Source organism: Genypterus blacodes, unplaced genomic scaffold (assembly GCF_046128005.1).
Source record: "Genypterus blacodes isolate CSIRO-AG114 ecotype Tasmania unplaced genomic scaffold, CSIRO-AGI_Gbla_v1 ptg000053l_1, whole genome shotgun sequence".
NCBI lineage: Eukaryota > Metazoa > Chordata > Actinopteri > Ophidiiformes > Ophidiidae > Genypterus > Genypterus blacodes.
Genome location: NW_027466865.1, coordinates 4476224 through 4493764, shown reverse-complemented (window position 1 = coordinate 4493764; position 17541 = coordinate 4476224). Strand labels below are relative to the sequence as shown.

The 17541-nt window shown below is 41.4% G+C and overlaps 3 protein-coding genes across 6 annotated transcripts; 2 read left to right on the top strand and 1 right to left on the bottom strand.

The window, feature by feature from the left end:
- Positions 1–35: 35 nt before the first annotated feature.
- On the top strand, positions 36–4498 carry LOC143001281 (major facilitator superfamily domain-containing protein 10-like). 2 transcript variants are annotated; one of them, XM_076150787.1, is made up of 13 exons: positions 36–152; positions 981–1161; positions 1289–1385; positions 1509–1612; positions 1756–1914; positions 2163–2351; positions 2762–2864; positions 2980–3091; positions 3172–3280; positions 3375–3465; positions 3625–3672; positions 3767–3856; positions 4182–4498. In XM_076150787.1, exons 2-13 carry the CDS (start codon positions 1012–1014, stop codon positions 4283–4285), a joined length of 1356 nt encoding a protein of 451 aa, XP_076006902.1. In that variant the 5' UTR covers positions 36–152; positions 981–1011; the 3' UTR covers positions 4286–4498. The 2 variants fall into 2 exon arrangements, with proteins under 2 accessions (XP_076006902.1, XP_076006903.1); XM_076150788.1 differs by having other exon boundaries at positions 107–239.
- Positions 4499–5094: 596 nt separating this feature from the next.
- On the top strand, positions 5095–11675 carry LOC143001303 (selenocysteine insertion sequence-binding protein 2-like). Its single transcript, XM_076150826.1, has 18 exons — positions 5095–5288; positions 5645–5781; positions 5895–6084; positions 6168–6240; positions 6365–6588; positions 6688–6793; positions 6884–7002; positions 7111–7248; positions 7369–7458; positions 7595–7672; positions 7793–7925; positions 8130–8296; positions 8390–8519; positions 8652–8829; positions 8927–9147; positions 9331–9485; positions 9681–9876; positions 10043–11675. Exons 1-18 carry the CDS (start codon positions 5280–5282, stop codon positions 10168–10170), a joined length of 2472 nt encoding a protein of 823 aa, XP_076006941.1. The 5' UTR covers positions 5095–5279; the 3' UTR covers positions 10171–11675.
- Positions 11676–12037: 362 nt separating this feature from the next.
- Positions 12038–17100, bottom strand: prlrb (prolactin receptor b). Of its 3 annotated transcripts, none has more exons than XM_076150830.1 (9): positions 17002–17100; positions 15446–15536; positions 15102–15234; positions 14549–14718; positions 13896–14062; positions 13330–13471; positions 13148–13244; positions 13004–13073; positions 12038–12914 (listed from the first exon to the last, which is right to left on the bottom strand). In XM_076150830.1, exons 2-9 carry the CDS (start codon positions 15504–15506, stop codon positions 12339–12341), a joined length of 1416 nt encoding a protein of 471 aa, XP_076006945.1. In that variant the 5' UTR covers positions 15507–15536; positions 17002–17100; the 3' UTR covers positions 12038–12338. The 3 variants fall into 3 exon arrangements, with proteins under 3 accessions (XP_076006945.1, XP_076006943.1, XP_076006942.1); XM_076150828.1 differs by having other exon boundaries at positions 15446–15599; positions 17002–17098; XM_076150827.1 differs by lacking the exon at positions 17002–17100 and having other exon boundaries at positions 15446–15604.
- Between the last annotated feature and the right edge of the window lie 441 nt (positions 17101–17541).

Below are 17541 nucleotides of genomic sequence, written 5' to 3'. Positions count from 1 at the left end.
TTATCGAAAGTACGAGCTGATGTGCAGTACATGAACGCAGCATTCTCGTCTGTTTGTCTTACGACACATTCTGTCACCCGAATGTAAGCGGAGACCGCTTCCTGGTCGAAATAATGGACTGATGAGAGCTGGAGGGACAACTTGCCGAGCCGGTGAGTCCACAGTGCAGCGAAAGGTTCTGACTTATGGTTCCGAAGGACTGTGTGAGGAAGAACTGTAGACACACTGCAGCGAACCCGGTTAGAATCTTCGAATTGGTCGAGAATGGCTCTAAAGATGCTGAACAGAACAGATCTGCAAACTTTCTTTTCTTATTGTGCGCTTCTTATATTTTACTAAACGACCTGTTGTGTTGTTCAAATTAACGGAGAAGTACAGATAAGCTGTCTCAAACTTGGCTCCACATTTACAGGAACTATTTCCTCCTTCCTTCACTCACACCTTTTCCTTGTGTGAGGTGTTGTTTTCCTTCAGACTTTACTGTAAGAGCTGTAAATCTGAGGGTTTAATTGCAACTTTGCTGGCACTCAACAGTCTTTGCAAACAGTGATTTGTTTACATTGGTTGGATGCTTTCAGTCAGACTCATATGGCCGTATTGGATTGTTTATGTAAAGTAAACATTTCCAGTAACCTCAACATACTACAAAAGGGACATCACCACCCTGTTACTGTCTTTTAACCACTAATCTGAATTGTTTACTTGTGACTGTTTCTTGAAGTTGTGCTTATTGGCACTTTTGAAACAATCCACCTCACCAACAAACCACAAACTAATAAAAAAAAGTCACTGAACTCAAAAGTACACAAGAGAACATTTACTGAGACATACCTAAAGTACCAAGTGTGCATACAAGTCAAACAGGTTGTTTGTAATGGTACACATAGTACAGTTTTACCTGCTTCATTATTAAGCCCAGTGGGTGGTTCTGTGTCATTGCTCCTCCTCTAACATGAACTCTTTATTGCACTTTTTAACAGAAGAGACATCATACAGTATTCAGCTGGACAGATGGCTGCAGTCAAATCAGCTGAGGATGACGGCGCCTTCTCATCAAGAATCATCAACATTGTGTTTGTCATCCTACTGCTGGACCTGCTTGGATTTACATTGATTTTGCCCCTCCTGCCTTCGATTTTGGACCACTATGCACAAACAGAGGTGATATTCCTACTTTAAAGAAACATCAACTGTACATTCTCCCTCTAATATACAGCACACTGTGTGATGATGCAGTGAAAAAATCCTGACGAGGGCATATGTCCATTCTATGTGTGTTTGTTTTCAGGATGTTGTGTATCAGTCTCTCCAGAGCGTTGTGGACTTTTTTAGGGAGGCCGTTGGAATTCCTATGGAAAAGAAGTACAATAGTGTCCTGTTTGGAGGTATTCACACTCCTACTGATCCACATTCTGTAGAGCTGAAGTATTCTTTGCTTGGCATGATGGTTCATGAAATATAGAATTTTAACAATGCAAAGCCGTGTGAATCTCTTATTTGCCTTTCAGGTCTGATCGGGTCCCTTTTTTCTCTGCTGCAGTTCCTGTGTTCTCCCATAACTGGAGCTGTCTCAGATTATTATGGCAGAAGGCCTCTGCTCATTCTTACCACAGTGAGTACAGTGCATGAATATTTTACAATGTGTGCACAGTATGAGTGCAATACACAGATTTTTACGAGTTAAGCATAAACATGTCAGTAGATCATTATAGAAACTGCAATCATTTGGTTTGAACTGGGCTCCTTGTGTTCCAGGTGGGACTGATGTCCTCCTATGCGGTGTGGGCCATTTCCCGGAGCTTCAGCATGTTCCTTTTGTTTCGAGTAATTGGAGGCATTTGTAAGGGGAACGTCAGCCTGTGCACTGCCATCGTGGCTGACCTACCTTGCCCGAGAGCACGGAATCGAGGAATGGTAGGAATGGCTTCAAATAGAATAATGGGACCGTATGCACATGTATGTAACCTGTTTTACCAAGTGCCACACATCAAATCTCCCTTCTGCCATCGTCATATTCCCCTTTTTCATGATCATTTCATACAAATATACTGTACAGTGACAGGGGTTTGACCCTGACTCTTCCACTTTCTGGCTACATAAAATATCTTCACACACACAGGATATAAGTTGCAGCTAAATGTCTTGTATTTTGTTGTTGCCAGGCCATGATTGGGATTGCCTTCTCCTTGGGCTTTACTGTTGGACCTCTGATGGGTGCCTACTTTGCCTTGAGCTCCAGATCGGACCAAGTGTTCTACCAGACTCCAGCTCTGCTGGCGTTGGCTTTCAGTGCTGCTGATCTGCTCTTTATTTGGCTAATGCTGCCAGAAACGCTCACAAAGGACTCCAAGGTAAGTGGATCCTCAACAGCCCATTGCTTCCATAGAGCAAAAGCAGTCAAGAGATGAGATTAATAACACGCTTAGTGCTTCCCTCAAGTGTGTCGTTTGTTTTGTACACTTCAATTCCACTACATGACTTTAAAAAAAATAGTTTAATAGAGTGTCCTCATTTCCAAAGCAATTTCTATAATGTTTAACTGTGTGGAGCTCGAGATGAATGGTAGATAATACTTTTGTCACATTTTCTAATAAGTTTAGTTAAATTATTCAAGGATATTTTAAAATAATATGAAATCCTTTGTAGTTCATACTCAGCAGATTTTCTTCATTTCTGAAAAGCCAGCAGGTTGAAGATACCTGGATTCCACCTGACAATAATAAAAGACTACATGACAAATATAAATATATCCTGTTCTCAGGCCTCATCCTCAGGGTTCGGGGACTCGAGTGACCTCCTGAACCCATTATCTTTGTTCCACTTCTCTGCTGTAACCAGGAGAGAAGGACCGCCTTTGAAAGAAAGTGAGTACATACTGGATGTCTCTGTGAGCCAGATGTTTTTTAATGCATTTATCATGCTTTTGTATAACATTAATGCACTTTGGAATACTGATAGCAGGTGGGTTTGTCTTGCCAGGAATTCAGAAGCTTCAAGTGCTGGGTCTAGTTTATTTCTCATATCTCTTCCTGTTCTCTGGTGTGGAGTTCACACTGAGTTTTCTGACTCATCAACGGTTCCACTTTACAAGGTATAAAGTTGTAGGTTAAAGAATATTCACGGTGACACCATTATGAATTTTACAAGTACAGTATCTGTTTGTGTCAACAGCATGCAGCAGGGAAAGATGTTCTTCTTCATAGGTATCATGATGGCTTTAGTCCAGGGGGGCTACGCTCGCAGAATTAAACCAGGGCATCATATCAAAGCTGTTCGTATGGTAGGAGGAGAAAACTTCCATTTACCTGACAATAACATGTATAACAAAATACTCAATAGAAATTGCTAACTGAGCAGTGTTTTCTTATTCTTAGGCCATCATAGCATTGATTCCAGCATTTCTTCTGATTGGGCTCTCATGGGACACAAATATGCTTTACCTGGGATTAGCTTTATACTCTTTTGGTGAGTCATTAAACATTTACATGTGAGATGTGAATAATGGCCGACAACCCGTAACATGAAGCATATTTAAAAAAAACACAACTTACCTATGTAAGATAACTGTAATAAAATCCTTTAAATGAAGCTTCTGTTTGAATGAACTGTTTCCCCTTGTTACAGCGGCAGCAATAGTGGTTCCATGTCTGTCAACAATTGTTTCTGACTATGGTAAGCCTCTTATTAACATTATCTGCTGATAGAAATGCACAAACCATATTCATATCATATCATATCGACTGAGAATGTGCAACTCTTCCTCCAGGTTCAGCCAGTCAGAAAGGCACAGTTATGGGCATCTTACGCAGTTTGGGCGCTCTGGCCAGAGCACTTGGACCAGTTGTGTCATCCTCTGGTAAGGCAGCCTCCTTAATAAGATAAGGCAATGATGAAATGAATGAGTTTGGTGCCATTAGATGATGTTATCATTTGTTTTATCATATAGGAAGTGTATGTTCGTAAAATCATAATTTTGGTCGGAAATGATCCTGCTATCCATGGACCATTCGAAAAATATAAATGCATCATTATGAAATTAATGCATCTTGTTTTTGTAAAGTAAATAACCTTAAAATGAGTATGATGATACTTCCTTGAATAATGTACAAATAACTTGCTAAGCTGTAGTTCTGGATGCTTTTGCACTGTATTTGTTGTAACGGTTGTATTTGTATTTACAGTGTACTGGCTAGCTGGAGCAGAGACCTGCTTTATTCTCAGTTCTGCTGCTTTCTTCATACCTCTGGCTCTGCTGAGCATAGCCAGGAGGCTGAAGGAGGACTGAACAAATCAAAAACACTTGACACACACACTCAAACACACGAACAAACTGCACAACCTATGCTTACTTCACGGGAGAATGGGTCACTGATATGAATGAGACATTTATGGTGTTATTCAGTCTGTTTGACTGTTGAATGTTATGCTGTTTACATTAGCTGGGAAAGCAGGCACTGATAATAGGGTGATGTTTGATTTACACAGTGTTTGTCACAGATCCTCAAACATATCAAACAAAATTATGAGAAAAGATCATTTACATGACAAAACTGCTTCCACTGTGACTGTTGATTTCTACTTGTTATTAATCCGATTTCTACTTGTGGAATATACAGTGCATCAGTTTATACTGCAGTATTTTACCAACCACACAGCCTATGTATTTTTTAACATAAAGAAGCATTTTATAATTAAACATATCTGAATGAAGAAGTGAATTGTCTGTTTTCTACGCTCATTTTCAAGCTAAAGTAAATTTGTCTTGTTATTATTTACTTGCCTAAAAAAAAAGAAACAATGAATTTATTTACCTGGTATTTGTTTTTTACTGAATGAGCATCATTAGTACACCAGAGCCAGATCCTTATTTGATTCCGGATAACATTGTCTATCTCCCAGTAAAACGCCTGTTATTGCTTTAGGAAATTGACAAAAATATTGGAAAAAGTTCCAATATGCTCATAATGTTATACAACCATTTAAACTTTATGTTAGGGTCGCTTGTGGCTTCTAAACGAGACATTTACTTTGTCCTACCGCAGGATGGCGCTGTGGTGTCTGCTCGCTACAGGCTACTCGGCTCATGTAAACACCAGCTTAATAAGTTCAAAGTTTAAGCTACAAACACAGCCCTACTGCTATGTAGCTTAGCCTGATAGCAAACACTAATAGTTAAAGTAGTAACACATCGGGTAATTGTGGCATTTTAACATCACCTGGAGACCCGAGTGGCCGAGTTAATAGAGACGGCGATGTGACTGCATGTAGAAACGCTAAACATGGACAAGGTAGCTTTAAAAGAGGAACATTACGCTTGTATTGCAGCCAGACTAGTTAGCATCGTTGTCGCTAACTCTGTAGCTAAGTGAAGCTCAAACATACAGTATGAAGGCCGGGAAAAGGTTAGCTTAGCTGAAACAGACCTTCGAGTGTGTATTGGGACATAATAACGAGGTTTAGTCAGGTTTTTGTGTTCTAAAAGCCAGAAGTGACGGCCCGGTGTTGATATGTGCTGGGGTGGAAGTGTTAAGTAGCTTTATTGAAGTCAGAAGGATGTCCAAACAACAACACGTGTTCGTATAAACTGTAGACAATCACTAAATTCCACAAGCTGTTAATCACACGTTGTCCTCACGTTTCCCAGGAAAGCAAATCATCTGCGGACCAGATTTGTGACAGTAAAGAGCAGAGGCGACAGAGAGAGGAGCCCACTGAGCCACAGACACCTTCATCTCCTGTGGTACTACCAAACCCATACTTATCCAGTCAGAGCTCAACACGGTAGGAACACACACACACCATCGGTGATTCAATGTCATAGCTGCCACCAGGTCATCTGGACAGAGACAAAGGTTAGACTTTGACTCAAGTGTCCAATTCTGGACTTTGTGAAGGGATCGAGTTGGTTTGAACCTGAAGGAGAATCCATCGAGAGCCAATGGAGGGCCTGGAGGAAGAGGAGGAGGAAGTGGAGGCGGCGGCGCCCCGTCGTGGGGTCACGGCTACAGTAGAAGCCGCCGTGTTAGACAGTCCACAGATGCTCACCAGCACAGTGACCGAGCCGCACAGAATCCACAAGACAAGGTTTGTTCTATTTTGAAGACGTATAAATCGTAACATGGCCAAACTACAGATGTGAAAGCCTCTACACTGATGTTGCTCCACAGTCATCAAGCTCCATCAATGATTCCTCTCTGGGCAGAAATATGGGAAATAATTGCCTGGATGGACCAAAAAGAGGTAATGAGAGATGTAAACCTGTCCATGTCAGCTCCTCTCATCTGATTTCCCTGAATTAATGTTAACGTTGATGGCAGGCATTAGGTGAGTTTTGAATTCCAATTTGCCTTTTATTGATCCACAGGGTTTAGAGGCACTAAATCTGCCCCAAATAGTGCTGGAAGGTCGAAATCCCCACAAACCATCCCCTTTGAAGTGAAAATGTCAGATTTCCCAGAGTTGGCCGTTTCACCGAGCAAACCAGCCACTTCCCCTCATCAGAAAGGCTGCTGGGGACCAACTCCATCACTGAGCCCTCGTATACAGAAATCAGTGACCACTTGTGAGGTGAAATCACTGAAATCTGAGGTACTTTTACGTGTTTAAATTTGAATATGCTGATAGATTGCTCATTTGTACATTCTTATCCTCTGGAACTTGGTGCTAGTCTAATATTTTCTTGAGTAGACGCTTCCTGCTAAGAGAGGATCCCCAACACAGCCAAGCTGCCATCAAAGTGCCAGTGGTGCCAATGCAAACTCCCATGTTCCAAACTCCCATGTTGTCCCAGCAGGTAGGGTGAAACTTGATGTCGTCCGTCTTCAGATAATGGAAATCTGTAAAATCAGTATATGTTTCACATAGTGACCATTTGTGCAAACAGGTCAGTCATCTCAGGCCAGTAGCTCTGGGGGATCTCTGACATCCTGGGCTAATGTTGCCTCTCAGCCTCCAAAGGTTCCTGTCCCCAAAGAGAAGACCAGCAGCAGCTCCCATCTACGGGTATGATGATGTCATTTGGATTCACGATAGCAGCAGAAATCCAAGCAAACTCAATATCTTTATTGATCCTTCATTGTCTCACTGTCGCTATTTGCCTTTGGTCAAAAGGACGACTCTTCAGCAAAGCAGGAAGAGGGACTCTCAGGGAAGAAAAAACGAAAGAAAAAGAAAAAGAAGGCTAAAAGTGAGGATGAAGAAGCCGATTTAGAAGAACCAGCAATTTATCAGGAGCCTCCAAAGTTTGAGGTACGCTGTGTGAAAATGCAGTGGATGTGTTTAGCTTCAGTCAGGTTGTAAATACAACTTTCCTTAAAGACAATTATGTTGTTTATAAAGAATGATTTTTATTGAGTTCTTGTCTTCTAGGATGAAGAAGAGTTCCCGGGCTTGACTCCTGCTTTACCTGCAAGTGATCGACTGATAACCAGCAAACATACAGCAAAGCTATGCAATGAGGTGCACAGTGTTATCTCTCACTCAATGCTTTCTGATCTAAATGATGGAGTAATACTATAAAATACAAAAATGTTTTTCATCAAGTATTGTGATATAATTTCCACTAAAAAAAATTGGTCTTGTTGCATTTTTATAGGAGAACCAAAGAGAAAGTGTTCAGCACCAGTCACCTGCAGCAAAACCTCTGTCCACAGAGACGACCAAGAAAGCACAGGTGTGTGTTTGTCTCTTTCCCTCAAATTCATTTCCACTGCACTCATTTGAGAGATGGGCATACTGTATTTCGTGCCTGGTTGGTCTTGGTTGTGCAATCCTGTCGCTCTGTCATGTCTAGAAAGCGGAGAAGGCCTCTGGGAAGAAGAGCAAAGTTCCTGTTCAGCTGGACATTGGAAACATGTTGGCCGTCCTGGAAAAGAAGCAACAGTCTCAGAAAACCAAGCTGGACACCAAGCCAGTTGTTCTCTCAGGTAACATATTTCAGTTCATATATTCTTTGTATTATGACTTTATAAGCTGTTATATTGAAATGAGAAAATCAGTAATAATGTGACAGTATAATCAAATGTATTGGACTCAATAGATGAATAAACACAGCACTACTGAAGAGCCCAGAGCTGTAATCACAGGCTACAAGAATTAGTCTAGAATAAGACTTTATTGACTATTTGTAGTTGGTGGAGCACGACCTGTTGGTCATAAGCCACTGCCAGGCCAGAAGAAGCCGCCCTGGCAGCAGGATAAGATTGCGCACAATCCTCTGGACTCAACCAGCCCTCTGGTGAAGAAGGGCAAGCAGAGAGAGGTGCCCAAAGCCAAGAAACCCACGCCCCTGAAGAAGGTGAGTCCACCTTAACATCAACTGAACCATGTAACCAGGTTCATTCTGGAGTAAAGTACTGTCATTGGTAGTTTATTTCTGCCTGAATCTCAGGTCATTCTAAAAGAAAGGGAGGAAAGGAAGCACAGGCGTTTACTGGAGGAGAGAGGGCTGCTGCCTGAAAACGAGTCTGAACCCGCTAATGAGCCTGGAGAGGAAGAGGAGTGTGACACCGCTGCTACAGGTCAGAGCGGACAATATGATAACACGTGGTCAGGTTTACAGTAATGAGGAGCTACATGCAGGAGAAAACAACCTTTGACCCGCCAGCTTTTGGGCCTGTGTGTGACCAGTGTTTGTATTTCTGACACCTCAGATGATGTCACCAGTCCTATTGATGGGCTTGAGGATCAGCCAGAGAATGACACAAATGAGATGCAGAGCAAGGAAGGCGGAGAGACGGCCCAGGAGGATGACGAGGGAGAACAACAAGCCACCTTACCAGTGCCTATTGCCACCAGTCGACCCAGTATCCACAGTAGAAAGTTCAGAGAGTAAGACTGCAATGCTATCTCAATATCCATTCACTATTAATCTTATGTAATATCTTCAAATGTATTCTCTGTATGTGTGTGTCCTTGCACCGGTCAGCTATTGCAGTCAGATGCTGAGCAAAGACGTGGACGAGTGTGTGACGTCACTGCTGAAGGAGCTGGTTCGTTTCCAGGACCGCTTGTACCAGAAGGACCCCATGAAGGCCCGCATGAAGAAGAGGATCGTGATGGGCCTCCGAGAGGTCCTCAAGCACCTCAAACTCAGGAAGGTCAAGTGTGTGGTCATCTCGCCCAACTGTGAACGCATCCAGTCTAAAGGTCAGCAATCGGTCCATTTAGTAGTTGGTGTATTTGTCGGAGTGATAATGAATAATAGGATTGTCGTGATATTTCAAGCTGACCATTATCTGTAATTAGTGTCACAGGTATCTTACAAGCGTATAATCAGAGATACAACACGTACTAGCTTCTGTTTAATGATAATGATGTCATCGTCCCCAGGTGGGCTGGATGAGGCCCTGCGCACCATCATTGACACGTGCCGTGAGCAGGGGGTGCCGTTTGTCTTTGCCCTCTCCAGGAAAGCTCTGGGTCGCTGTGTCAACAAAGCAGTGCCTGTCAGCCTGGTGGGCATCTTCAACTACGATGGTGCACAGGTCTGGATGATGTCCTACAACATACATACTGATATATAACACAGATGCTGACTTGCATTGGATAATCTGCTATTATTGGTGCTCCTTATTACTTGATGTTATATGATTATGATCAAGAGTGAAATCTTGTCAAATATCATACAATGGGCCCCATTAGTATATCTGAACCCTTGCTGAACCCTTTCTCACCCACAGGACTACTATCATAAGATGATCGAGTTGTCGTCCGAGGCCAGGAGAGCCTATGAGGTGATGGTGTCCAGCGCGGAGCAGAGTGAGACGGAGGCCGAGCAGGAAGCAGACCTGCGAGAGCTGCAGCTCAGCAGCCTGAGCCTGGCTGAGGAGCCTGAAGCCGGGCCTGACACCACACTGCCAGGAGAGCCAGAATACAGTAAGTTAGGGTTCAGTAGATGTTGAGCACAGATTGGATAATAAGGGTAGTATCTACTGCTGAGGGTGTTCCTCATGTTTTGAATTCTGAATCTATAACTCCACCACATTCCCCCATTCATAGTCATACACAGATGAAATGCTTTTGTTCCCATTTCCTATTTCAGTTCAAATTTGGAAGAACATGTTGGAGAAGGAAAGCAACCACACATTTTTGAACTTTGAGGAGCAGCTGAGCTTCATCCACTTGGCCAACGACTGTACTGACCTGACTGATGAAGTGGAGTCGAGTTGACACTAAGGAAGCTTCCCTTTGTGCCTAAATGAGCCCACTAATGTTATCACCAGCCTATAAGAAGATACTTGACCTGTCAGCGGCGCCTGGACTTAATTTGAATCTAATATTATACATAATGACAAAGTGCAGTGACGCTCAACCTTAAAAGTGGATCCCTTGGGAGCTTGTCAGGACAAATAATGTCAGTGTGAATGATGCGGCTAATATTTGATTCTAAATTGATTGTTCCTATTTCTCTGATGAAATCATCTTCAAAAACATCGAAATAACCATCACCAGTTAGAGTTCAAAGTAGCGCACAGTGGCAGGTCTGTGTCTTTGGACAGTGTGTATGGAGGGGGGGGGGGGGTTTAGAAGCACTGAGTTTCCAGGACCAAGTCTCTTTAAGATCCCACAATATGAATTGTTAATAAGGAGCTGATCTTTGTGTGTGTGTGTGTGTGTGTGTGTGTGTGTGTGTGTGTGTGTGTGTGTGTGTGTGTGTGTGTGTGTGTGTGTGTGTGTGTGTGTGTGTGTGTGTGTGTGTGTGTGTGTGTGTGTGTGTGTGTGTGTGTGTGTGTGTGTGTGTGTGTGTGAGAGAGAGACACAGACACATACTAGTGGTGAAACATTGAAACATCCATTATCCACCTATCTACCGACCTATTGATCCTGAGATTGAGTTCAGATTTGAAAGATATGATTCATACCACTTATCTTGTTTACATTGGAAAGCACACAGACTGCGTTGCGTACCTGTGCCAAGGCCAGTCCTCTTAATAATTCTAATTATTATTATTATATAATTTTAGTTTTACGAAGCTATTTCCATTTGCATTGACGCTTACATATATGTAGCTGACAATCATGGTAAGTGTAGTTTGTGAGAAGATATTTGAAAATGTTCACAAACACACTGTCCTATTTTGAAATTGCTGCACCCACATAATCACTGATCACCTGTTTCCTGGCCAGTGGCCTAAATGTCCCACACATTTTGTTTGAATCTTGTTTTTACGACATCACAATACAGGTCAGACACACAAAGCACTGAAACCTCATGGGTGGTGGTCATGAAACCTTTTCTAGTGACATGACAGCGACACTAAGTTTCACAATAATTACATAATAAATGTCTTGATTTGTGCCACACTGATTAAATACAGTACTTTTTTAATAGTACTATTCCTGATGAAACCTGAATAAGGCTAAATCTGTTAATTTAAGGTGTAAATAGCAATTTAATTACTTGTGTCAAATTTGCAAATGTGTCAGTGTCAATAGAGATTTAAGAATGATCTGTATTTACACAATGCATAAAGGAATACTTCTTTGTTTATGGTGAAATTATCATGGTTTAGGTTATATGATTTATAGGCAAAAGTACATGAAATTGTGTGGTGCCAGATGAATGAAATAAATCTGAAATCATTGTGTGCTGAAATGAAGTCAGTTTGTTGTATCTGAATGAAAAGTAGCTTTAAGTACCTCTGGGAGAATAAAAAAGGATGCGGTTTGAACTACATTTGGCTTAGTTTTTCTGACGTGTGTAAATGTAGTTAAATAGTAGTAAATATAGAAAAAGAACGTTTTGGTTATTAGTGAGCCGTGAAGGGTAACAGGAACATCATCAATGCTCACAAAAAGCTAATTATGAAAGTGTTGTTTCATCCTGGTGGACTCAGATAGGATGCGAGAATATTCTTTCACACATTGACTTGAACAGTATTTATGTTTATATGGTAAATGAAGATATAACCCGACTGTTCATGACAAATGTGCAGCAAATCAAAGGATCAATGCAAAAACACGGCGGTAGAAGGCAAGAATGCACTATACATTACATATTCCTGTGGAAAATAAATCCACTATCTGCAAACTCAACTGTTATATAAATGCATTTTATTCCACTGTATAAAATGCAACACTCTTGACTTTGTACACATATAAATAAAGTAGTATAAATAAACACAACCAAGCTGCAACAACTGCTCTGGTCTTTCTTTTCGGCCTTAAAAATAAGTTAGTCATTGTTGACCCCTAAAGATGCTTTGATGCATATGTGGAGTAGTTATAAAACAGCCATGTTGGTCCTATATCTTGCTTTGAAAGATATAGCGTGAATTAATTCTCTTCTGAACTCAGCAAAAGAAGCCGCCCAGTCGCTTTGCATTACATTTCTATGTTCAAGGTATATCAGAGCCTAGCCTGGGTGCAGGATGATGAGGAGGTAAAGAGACGTCCACATATCCACTGTCGGGGACGTCTGCACACACATCTGCGTTTGTGCGTTTAGTTGTGTGAGCGTTCTTTTGCTTCTGATTGGTGCGGTCAACATAGCAGATCCCCTTGTCGCCACAGGAAGTGCTGAGTGAGACACTTTCTCTCTGGAGGAAGAGCAAATTGTCTCTATTGGCCCCGCTCACCTTACTGTAGTCCTCCTGTCTGCCATCAGCCTCCTGTATGTTCTCTTGTCTCTCAATGTCCACATAACCACTGTTTACCAAGGATCTATTTTTCATAAATGCAGCCGGTTCCATTTTGCTTCCCTCTGCCTCACAATCGTTGAGGCAAAGAGCTGATTCTTTCGTTTGAATCTCTGCGCTTGAATTGAAGCCATTTTGAACAATTAAGCTCGTCTCATAGTTTTGCAGAGCGCCGTCATCATTGTCCAACACACTTAGATCCTCCATCTGATCTTTCCAGGCCGCGATAGGAGGGAAGCTCGGGTTGTTGATCAGGGAGCTGATATCTTCATGGTGCTGCAAAAGTACAGCATGGTGTCTCTGTTATCACCACTGACACAACTTAAACTTAAGATATGATGGAAATGAATAACAGACATTGTTACCTTGATAAGTTGAGTGTCAAAGTCTCTTATCTTTGGACCAGGAACAGGAGGCAGAAGACACAGTCTAACACTGAAACAAATATTCATAATTCAGACTGTGCGTGCGTGCGTGCGTGCGTGCGTGTGTGTGAAGGACATGCATACCATTTCCTCTTCTTGATCAAGACACACATTATTGCTGTAAATGCAACAGCACAGAGGATGGAGGCCAGCAACTCAAGGTGTCCCCCGTTCTGATTGTCTTAATAAAAAGACACGTTCAATCATTAGGATTTCGAACATTTTCTCTAATGCCAAGAATGGAGCCAAGAACCTTTGAGACTCACACTCGGGGATTTTCCTGTAGGTGGCGTTGCTCCATTCACTCCACTTGCTGTGGTCTAGTTGACAGCGTACCTGCACCATGTACACGGCACCAGGGTGAAGGCCGTACAGGACGAAATGGCTCTGTTTACCAGACATGTACTCCTAGAACAGGAACATTCAGATATCACATGATCACCTTGTGTATGTGTAGCTAGACTAAGATCACAGGCAGGTCAAAAAATACTTGTACTTATATACTTATAATTGCTCTGTATTGACATTTTTGCCCAAATGGCCCTTTGCTTTAATGCCAATGTTGGGAATTTTAATAGGTTACTAAGTTATTATCTTGAAATCATTGTCATAGTGACTTGTTTTCATCTGAGACAGGATGTCGTGGTTCCACATCTTCCACTTTTTGGACTTTATAGGAGCAGATTTTCCCTTTTGCGTTCTATGTCAGAGTTTGGAACCAAGCACCATTTCCATTACCGCGTTTGATTTTCATGCTGATATTTCACATTACTTTTGACTGATACAGGCTTGATATGAGCAAAATCTGGCAAATTCTTTTAATTCCACTCACCTCCCACTTGTTGCTTTTATCCTCTTTGACTCTCACTTGGTAAGTAATGGTGACCCAGCCGGATCGCGTGTCTGTACCATGGGGAGGCTCCCATCTGATTTGGAGATACGGACTTTCCTCTCCCTCCTCCACAAGCAGTGTGACCTTCTCAGGAGCGTCGGGCTGCACTGTGGAGCACAAAAAGCACATCTGAGAGAACGTAACATGCAACGGAGGGCTCCTACAGGCTGTGTGTCGATCCTCAATGTGGCAAATACTTTCATTCATTATTTTAATCGCAAGTTTAGACTCCTAAAAACCTGATTAAAGCAAACCTGAATACAAATTCACGATTTTGACAGAGACTTCACTCTTTGTACAACATGTAAAAGTCATGTGTGACTACTGACAAAAGAGAGTTCCACTGAGCCCCAACCAGTTCCTCCTCAGTTTGTTCTGGTTTTTTGAAATTACTCCTCATGTACTCCTCATGTATGTACATACTGTTATCTCATCACAAGCTGATTAAGCAATCATTTGCTGAATCAACCAAAGATACCTTTGATTTATTTGCCGGAACCAACTCACTGAACCTACAAACAAGAATCTGAATGAACTTTCAATTCATTTATGGCTCTCATCCACATCCTGTTTGTCTTGGAGGTGAGTCTTACTGATATACATGACATCCACGTCTAAGGGGTCGGACGTGGCGTTCCCCAGGCTGTTTGAGGCCACCACTCTCAGGCTGTAGGTGACCCAGATAAAGGTGTGCTTCTTGTCGAAGAAGCAAGAGTTCCTCCCTGCTGACTGGTAATCCGGACACTCATATGTTCCCTCCAGACTGCAAGCAGACACAGTGAGACATGAGCAAACACTTGATTAGGTGTGTATGATGGTATTAAATTAAATGGTAATTGTTTTAGCCATAGTTAGTGGTGCTGTGCTTCGTGTACAATCCTGTACTGTATTAGACTGTACAGGTGTTTTTAATAATGTGGCCACTGTGTGTCCATCTGTTCTGTAATTCACAGAGAGCAAAGGTCACACAGGTAAAGCGATCAAGGGGTTATTTGCTCAGCAACACAGATTTGCTCTCAGCTGACTGAGCATAAGCGTATGAATGAGGGAGCTGGTAGTTTTCCACTGTCCACTCCACTTTGACTTTCACGAGCATTCAGCCTTAACGTGCCAGATTCTTTGTGACTGGGACTGAAGTGGACCTACTCTTCTCTGTCGTAGTACAGGCGGTGCTTAGTCGACAGCCCCCCATCAGAACCTGGCTCCCACCAGCAGGTAAATGTCTCTTTCTCTGGGGACCTACAGCTGACGAGGACTGGTTTGCCTGGTGGAGACGCACCTAGTAAACAAAGACAAGTATGAGGGGAAGACAGAAATAATAAGATTTCCAGTTTATCTCATGTTGAATAATATGGAGTAAAAAGTACAACATTTTATACTTGAAAATAGAGAAAGAGGAACTACTTAGTGCTAACATGAATCTTATCAGTTGCTTCCCACGTCTGATGATACCAATAGGATTTAACATAATGATCATTGCTCTGACTTACTGTAGCACCGTGTAACCACAGAGAGCAGTAACAGCAGCACAGCACCGCCATCTCTCCTCATCCTGGCACAAAGTGTCACACTGTGTTTGCACTGCAAAAAGGAAGCGACATCACCAACTTGAGTTGGCGTAAACTCAAGTGTTGACTGCGCGTCCTGTTTTCACCGCAAACAAAGAGATATGAGGGGAAAACAACTTGCCGTCAAGGTCCAAACGTATTCTACAGTCAATATGCAGCCATCGTGTGCAGATGTAACACCATATACTGTTAAAAGCACGAGAATTACTAGAAGTACCAGTCATTAGGTTTGACACCACACAGCTTCAAACTGCAGCAAAAAAGAGTATAGATGAGGTTTAGTTGCTTACTTTAATCATAATTTGATCTTAAAAAGGACAAAATGCATGTTTGTTTCAGGCATCAGTAGACTGCAGTAACACTGATTTGTCCACTCCATGGAAAGTTACTCCAGTCTGTTTGATTTGTTGGGAGTGACCAGCATGCAAGTTTACACTCTTTCAGATTTGTAAATTTATGACTCTCTCCCTGTTATTATTATATTGTATCACGACTTTAAAATGCTTTGATGCAATTAGTCACTTTCAAGTGTGAGAACAACACCCTCACTAGCTTTGACCTTGTAACTGTTTTTTCTGTTGTTTTTGTAACAACAGTGTTGACATGTTTACTTGAATGCTGCGATACAAACTCTGACACATTGTAACAGGATCTCAAGAGCAAGGAACATTTTAAGGGAGGCTTGATGCCTTAACCTTGCTTTATCAATTCAGATAGTATCAAAAAATATGTGTCCTTGTCTAAACATTTAAATAAGATGATTGCTCATTCAACACTGAGGCAAAGGGACATACCAAACACAAGTATCCAAACCTCAAACTGCTCTTAGAGTGAAAAGGCCTCTTGTTGTATATGTTGGTAGGCTAGGCCTTGACATACTTAAAAAGTCTGATGTGGATAAGTGGATTTGATTTAATTGGTTTTGTAGAACATGTAGAAATACAACTCTGACCAAGTGGGATTATTTAAATGGTTAAATGGTTTCTTGTAGAATGGTGACCAATGTTACAGTCAATATGGTGTAAACCAATAACTGAAAGTATTTTAAATGTAGTGCCAGTTTTTATTTAAGATGGCACCTTCTCGATGGTCCCTAACCTCTAAGCTGTAATACGAGCTCGCCTTACTTTTTTTTTTAAGAAACATTATTATTTATCATTTAAATTATTTTTGCTTGCACTTAAGCGTTAAAACTTAGATAGATATTTATAAACTGTTATTGCATTGTACTGAATAACTGACGAACTTCCAACGTAAAACAAACTACTGTTAAATGTAATAATTAGGCTTCCTTGAATATGGCATTGCGTTACACTGTTTGAAGGTGAAATTGAAGGTGCGCCTGCAGCTAATTTACAGTCAACTAAATAAAATTAAAAAAAAATGTTAAAAATTATTAACAATTGCGTCTATCCCAGCGCCGAGAGAAACATATGAATGAGACACACACTAAATATAAACATACATTGTTTACTCACTTCATACACCCACGTAAATGTGATGAATACAAGTCATTTTCCCCTGGTAATCACACTGGACCGCAGAGAGGAAGGAAGTGACTCCAGGTGATTTCCCATACGCCGATGGGCCGCAGGAGGGACGAGCCACACAATAATATGGAATGTGTCGTGACGTCACACTCACCTGAGCGTGGCAGGAGTGTGAGATGTCTCACTTCACAATAAATACATTAATACACTACAACAGAAATAGAATTACCGCGTTTGAAATTTTTCAAAACAAGTTTGATTTAAGACAGAGGTAATGAACAGAAGTTTGTGAATATAAAGCTTTGCCAATAAAACTAAAAATGGAAATAAAATAAAATAAACCTTTTCTACACTTAAACTACTAACAAGTTTTCCACACAAAATTATTATTAACACGTTCTTGCGTAATTGTTTAATGCAAAGAACAGTAATTTTGTAATCATCATATTCTAATAAAAAAAAGTTTCATACAATTGACAAGTCTCAAAGTGTCTACAGTAGTTTATCTTGACGCATAGACGATCTTTG

What these genes read in the sequence shown, in the direction of transcription:
- LOC143001281 (XM_076150787.1), top strand. Translation starts at nt 1,012, where the DNA reads ATGGCTGCAGTCAAATCAGCTGAGGATGACGGCGCCTTCTCATCAAGA. An exon ending in CAACGGTTCCACTTTACAAG is followed by an intron (nt 3,092 to 3,171) that starts GTATAAAGTTGT and finishes TTGTGTCAACAG; the next exon opens with CATGCAGCAGGGAAAGATGT. An exon ending in AACAATTGTTTCTGACTATG is followed by an intron (nt 3,673 to 3,766) that starts GTAAGCCTCTTA and finishes CTCTTCCTCCAG; the next exon opens with GTTCAGCCAGTCAGAAAGGC.
- LOC143001303 (XM_076150826.1), top strand. An exon ending in AACCCACGCCCCTGAAGAAG is followed by an intron (nt 8,297 to 8,389) that starts GTGAGTCCACCT and finishes CCTGAATCTCAG; the next exon opens with GTCATTCTAAAAGAAAGGGA. An exon ending in GTGTGACACCGCTGCTACAG is followed by an intron (nt 8,520 to 8,651) that starts GTCAGAGCGGAC and finishes CTGACACCTCAG; the next exon opens with ATGATGTCACCAGTCCTATT.
- prlrb (XM_076150830.1), bottom strand. Translation starts at nt 15,506, where the DNA reads ATGAGGAGAGATGGCGGTGCTGTGCTGCTGTTACTGCTCTCTGTGGTT. An exon ending in ATAAAAGCAACAAGTGGGAG is followed by an intron (nt 13,472 to 13,895) that starts GTGAGTGGAATT and finishes TTCCTGTTCTAG; the next exon opens with GAGTACATGTCTGGTAAACA. An exon ending in TTGACACTCAACTTATCAAG is followed by an intron (nt 12,915 to 13,003) that starts GTAACAATGTCT and finishes GTACTTTTGCAG; the next exon opens with CACCATGAAGATATCAGCTC.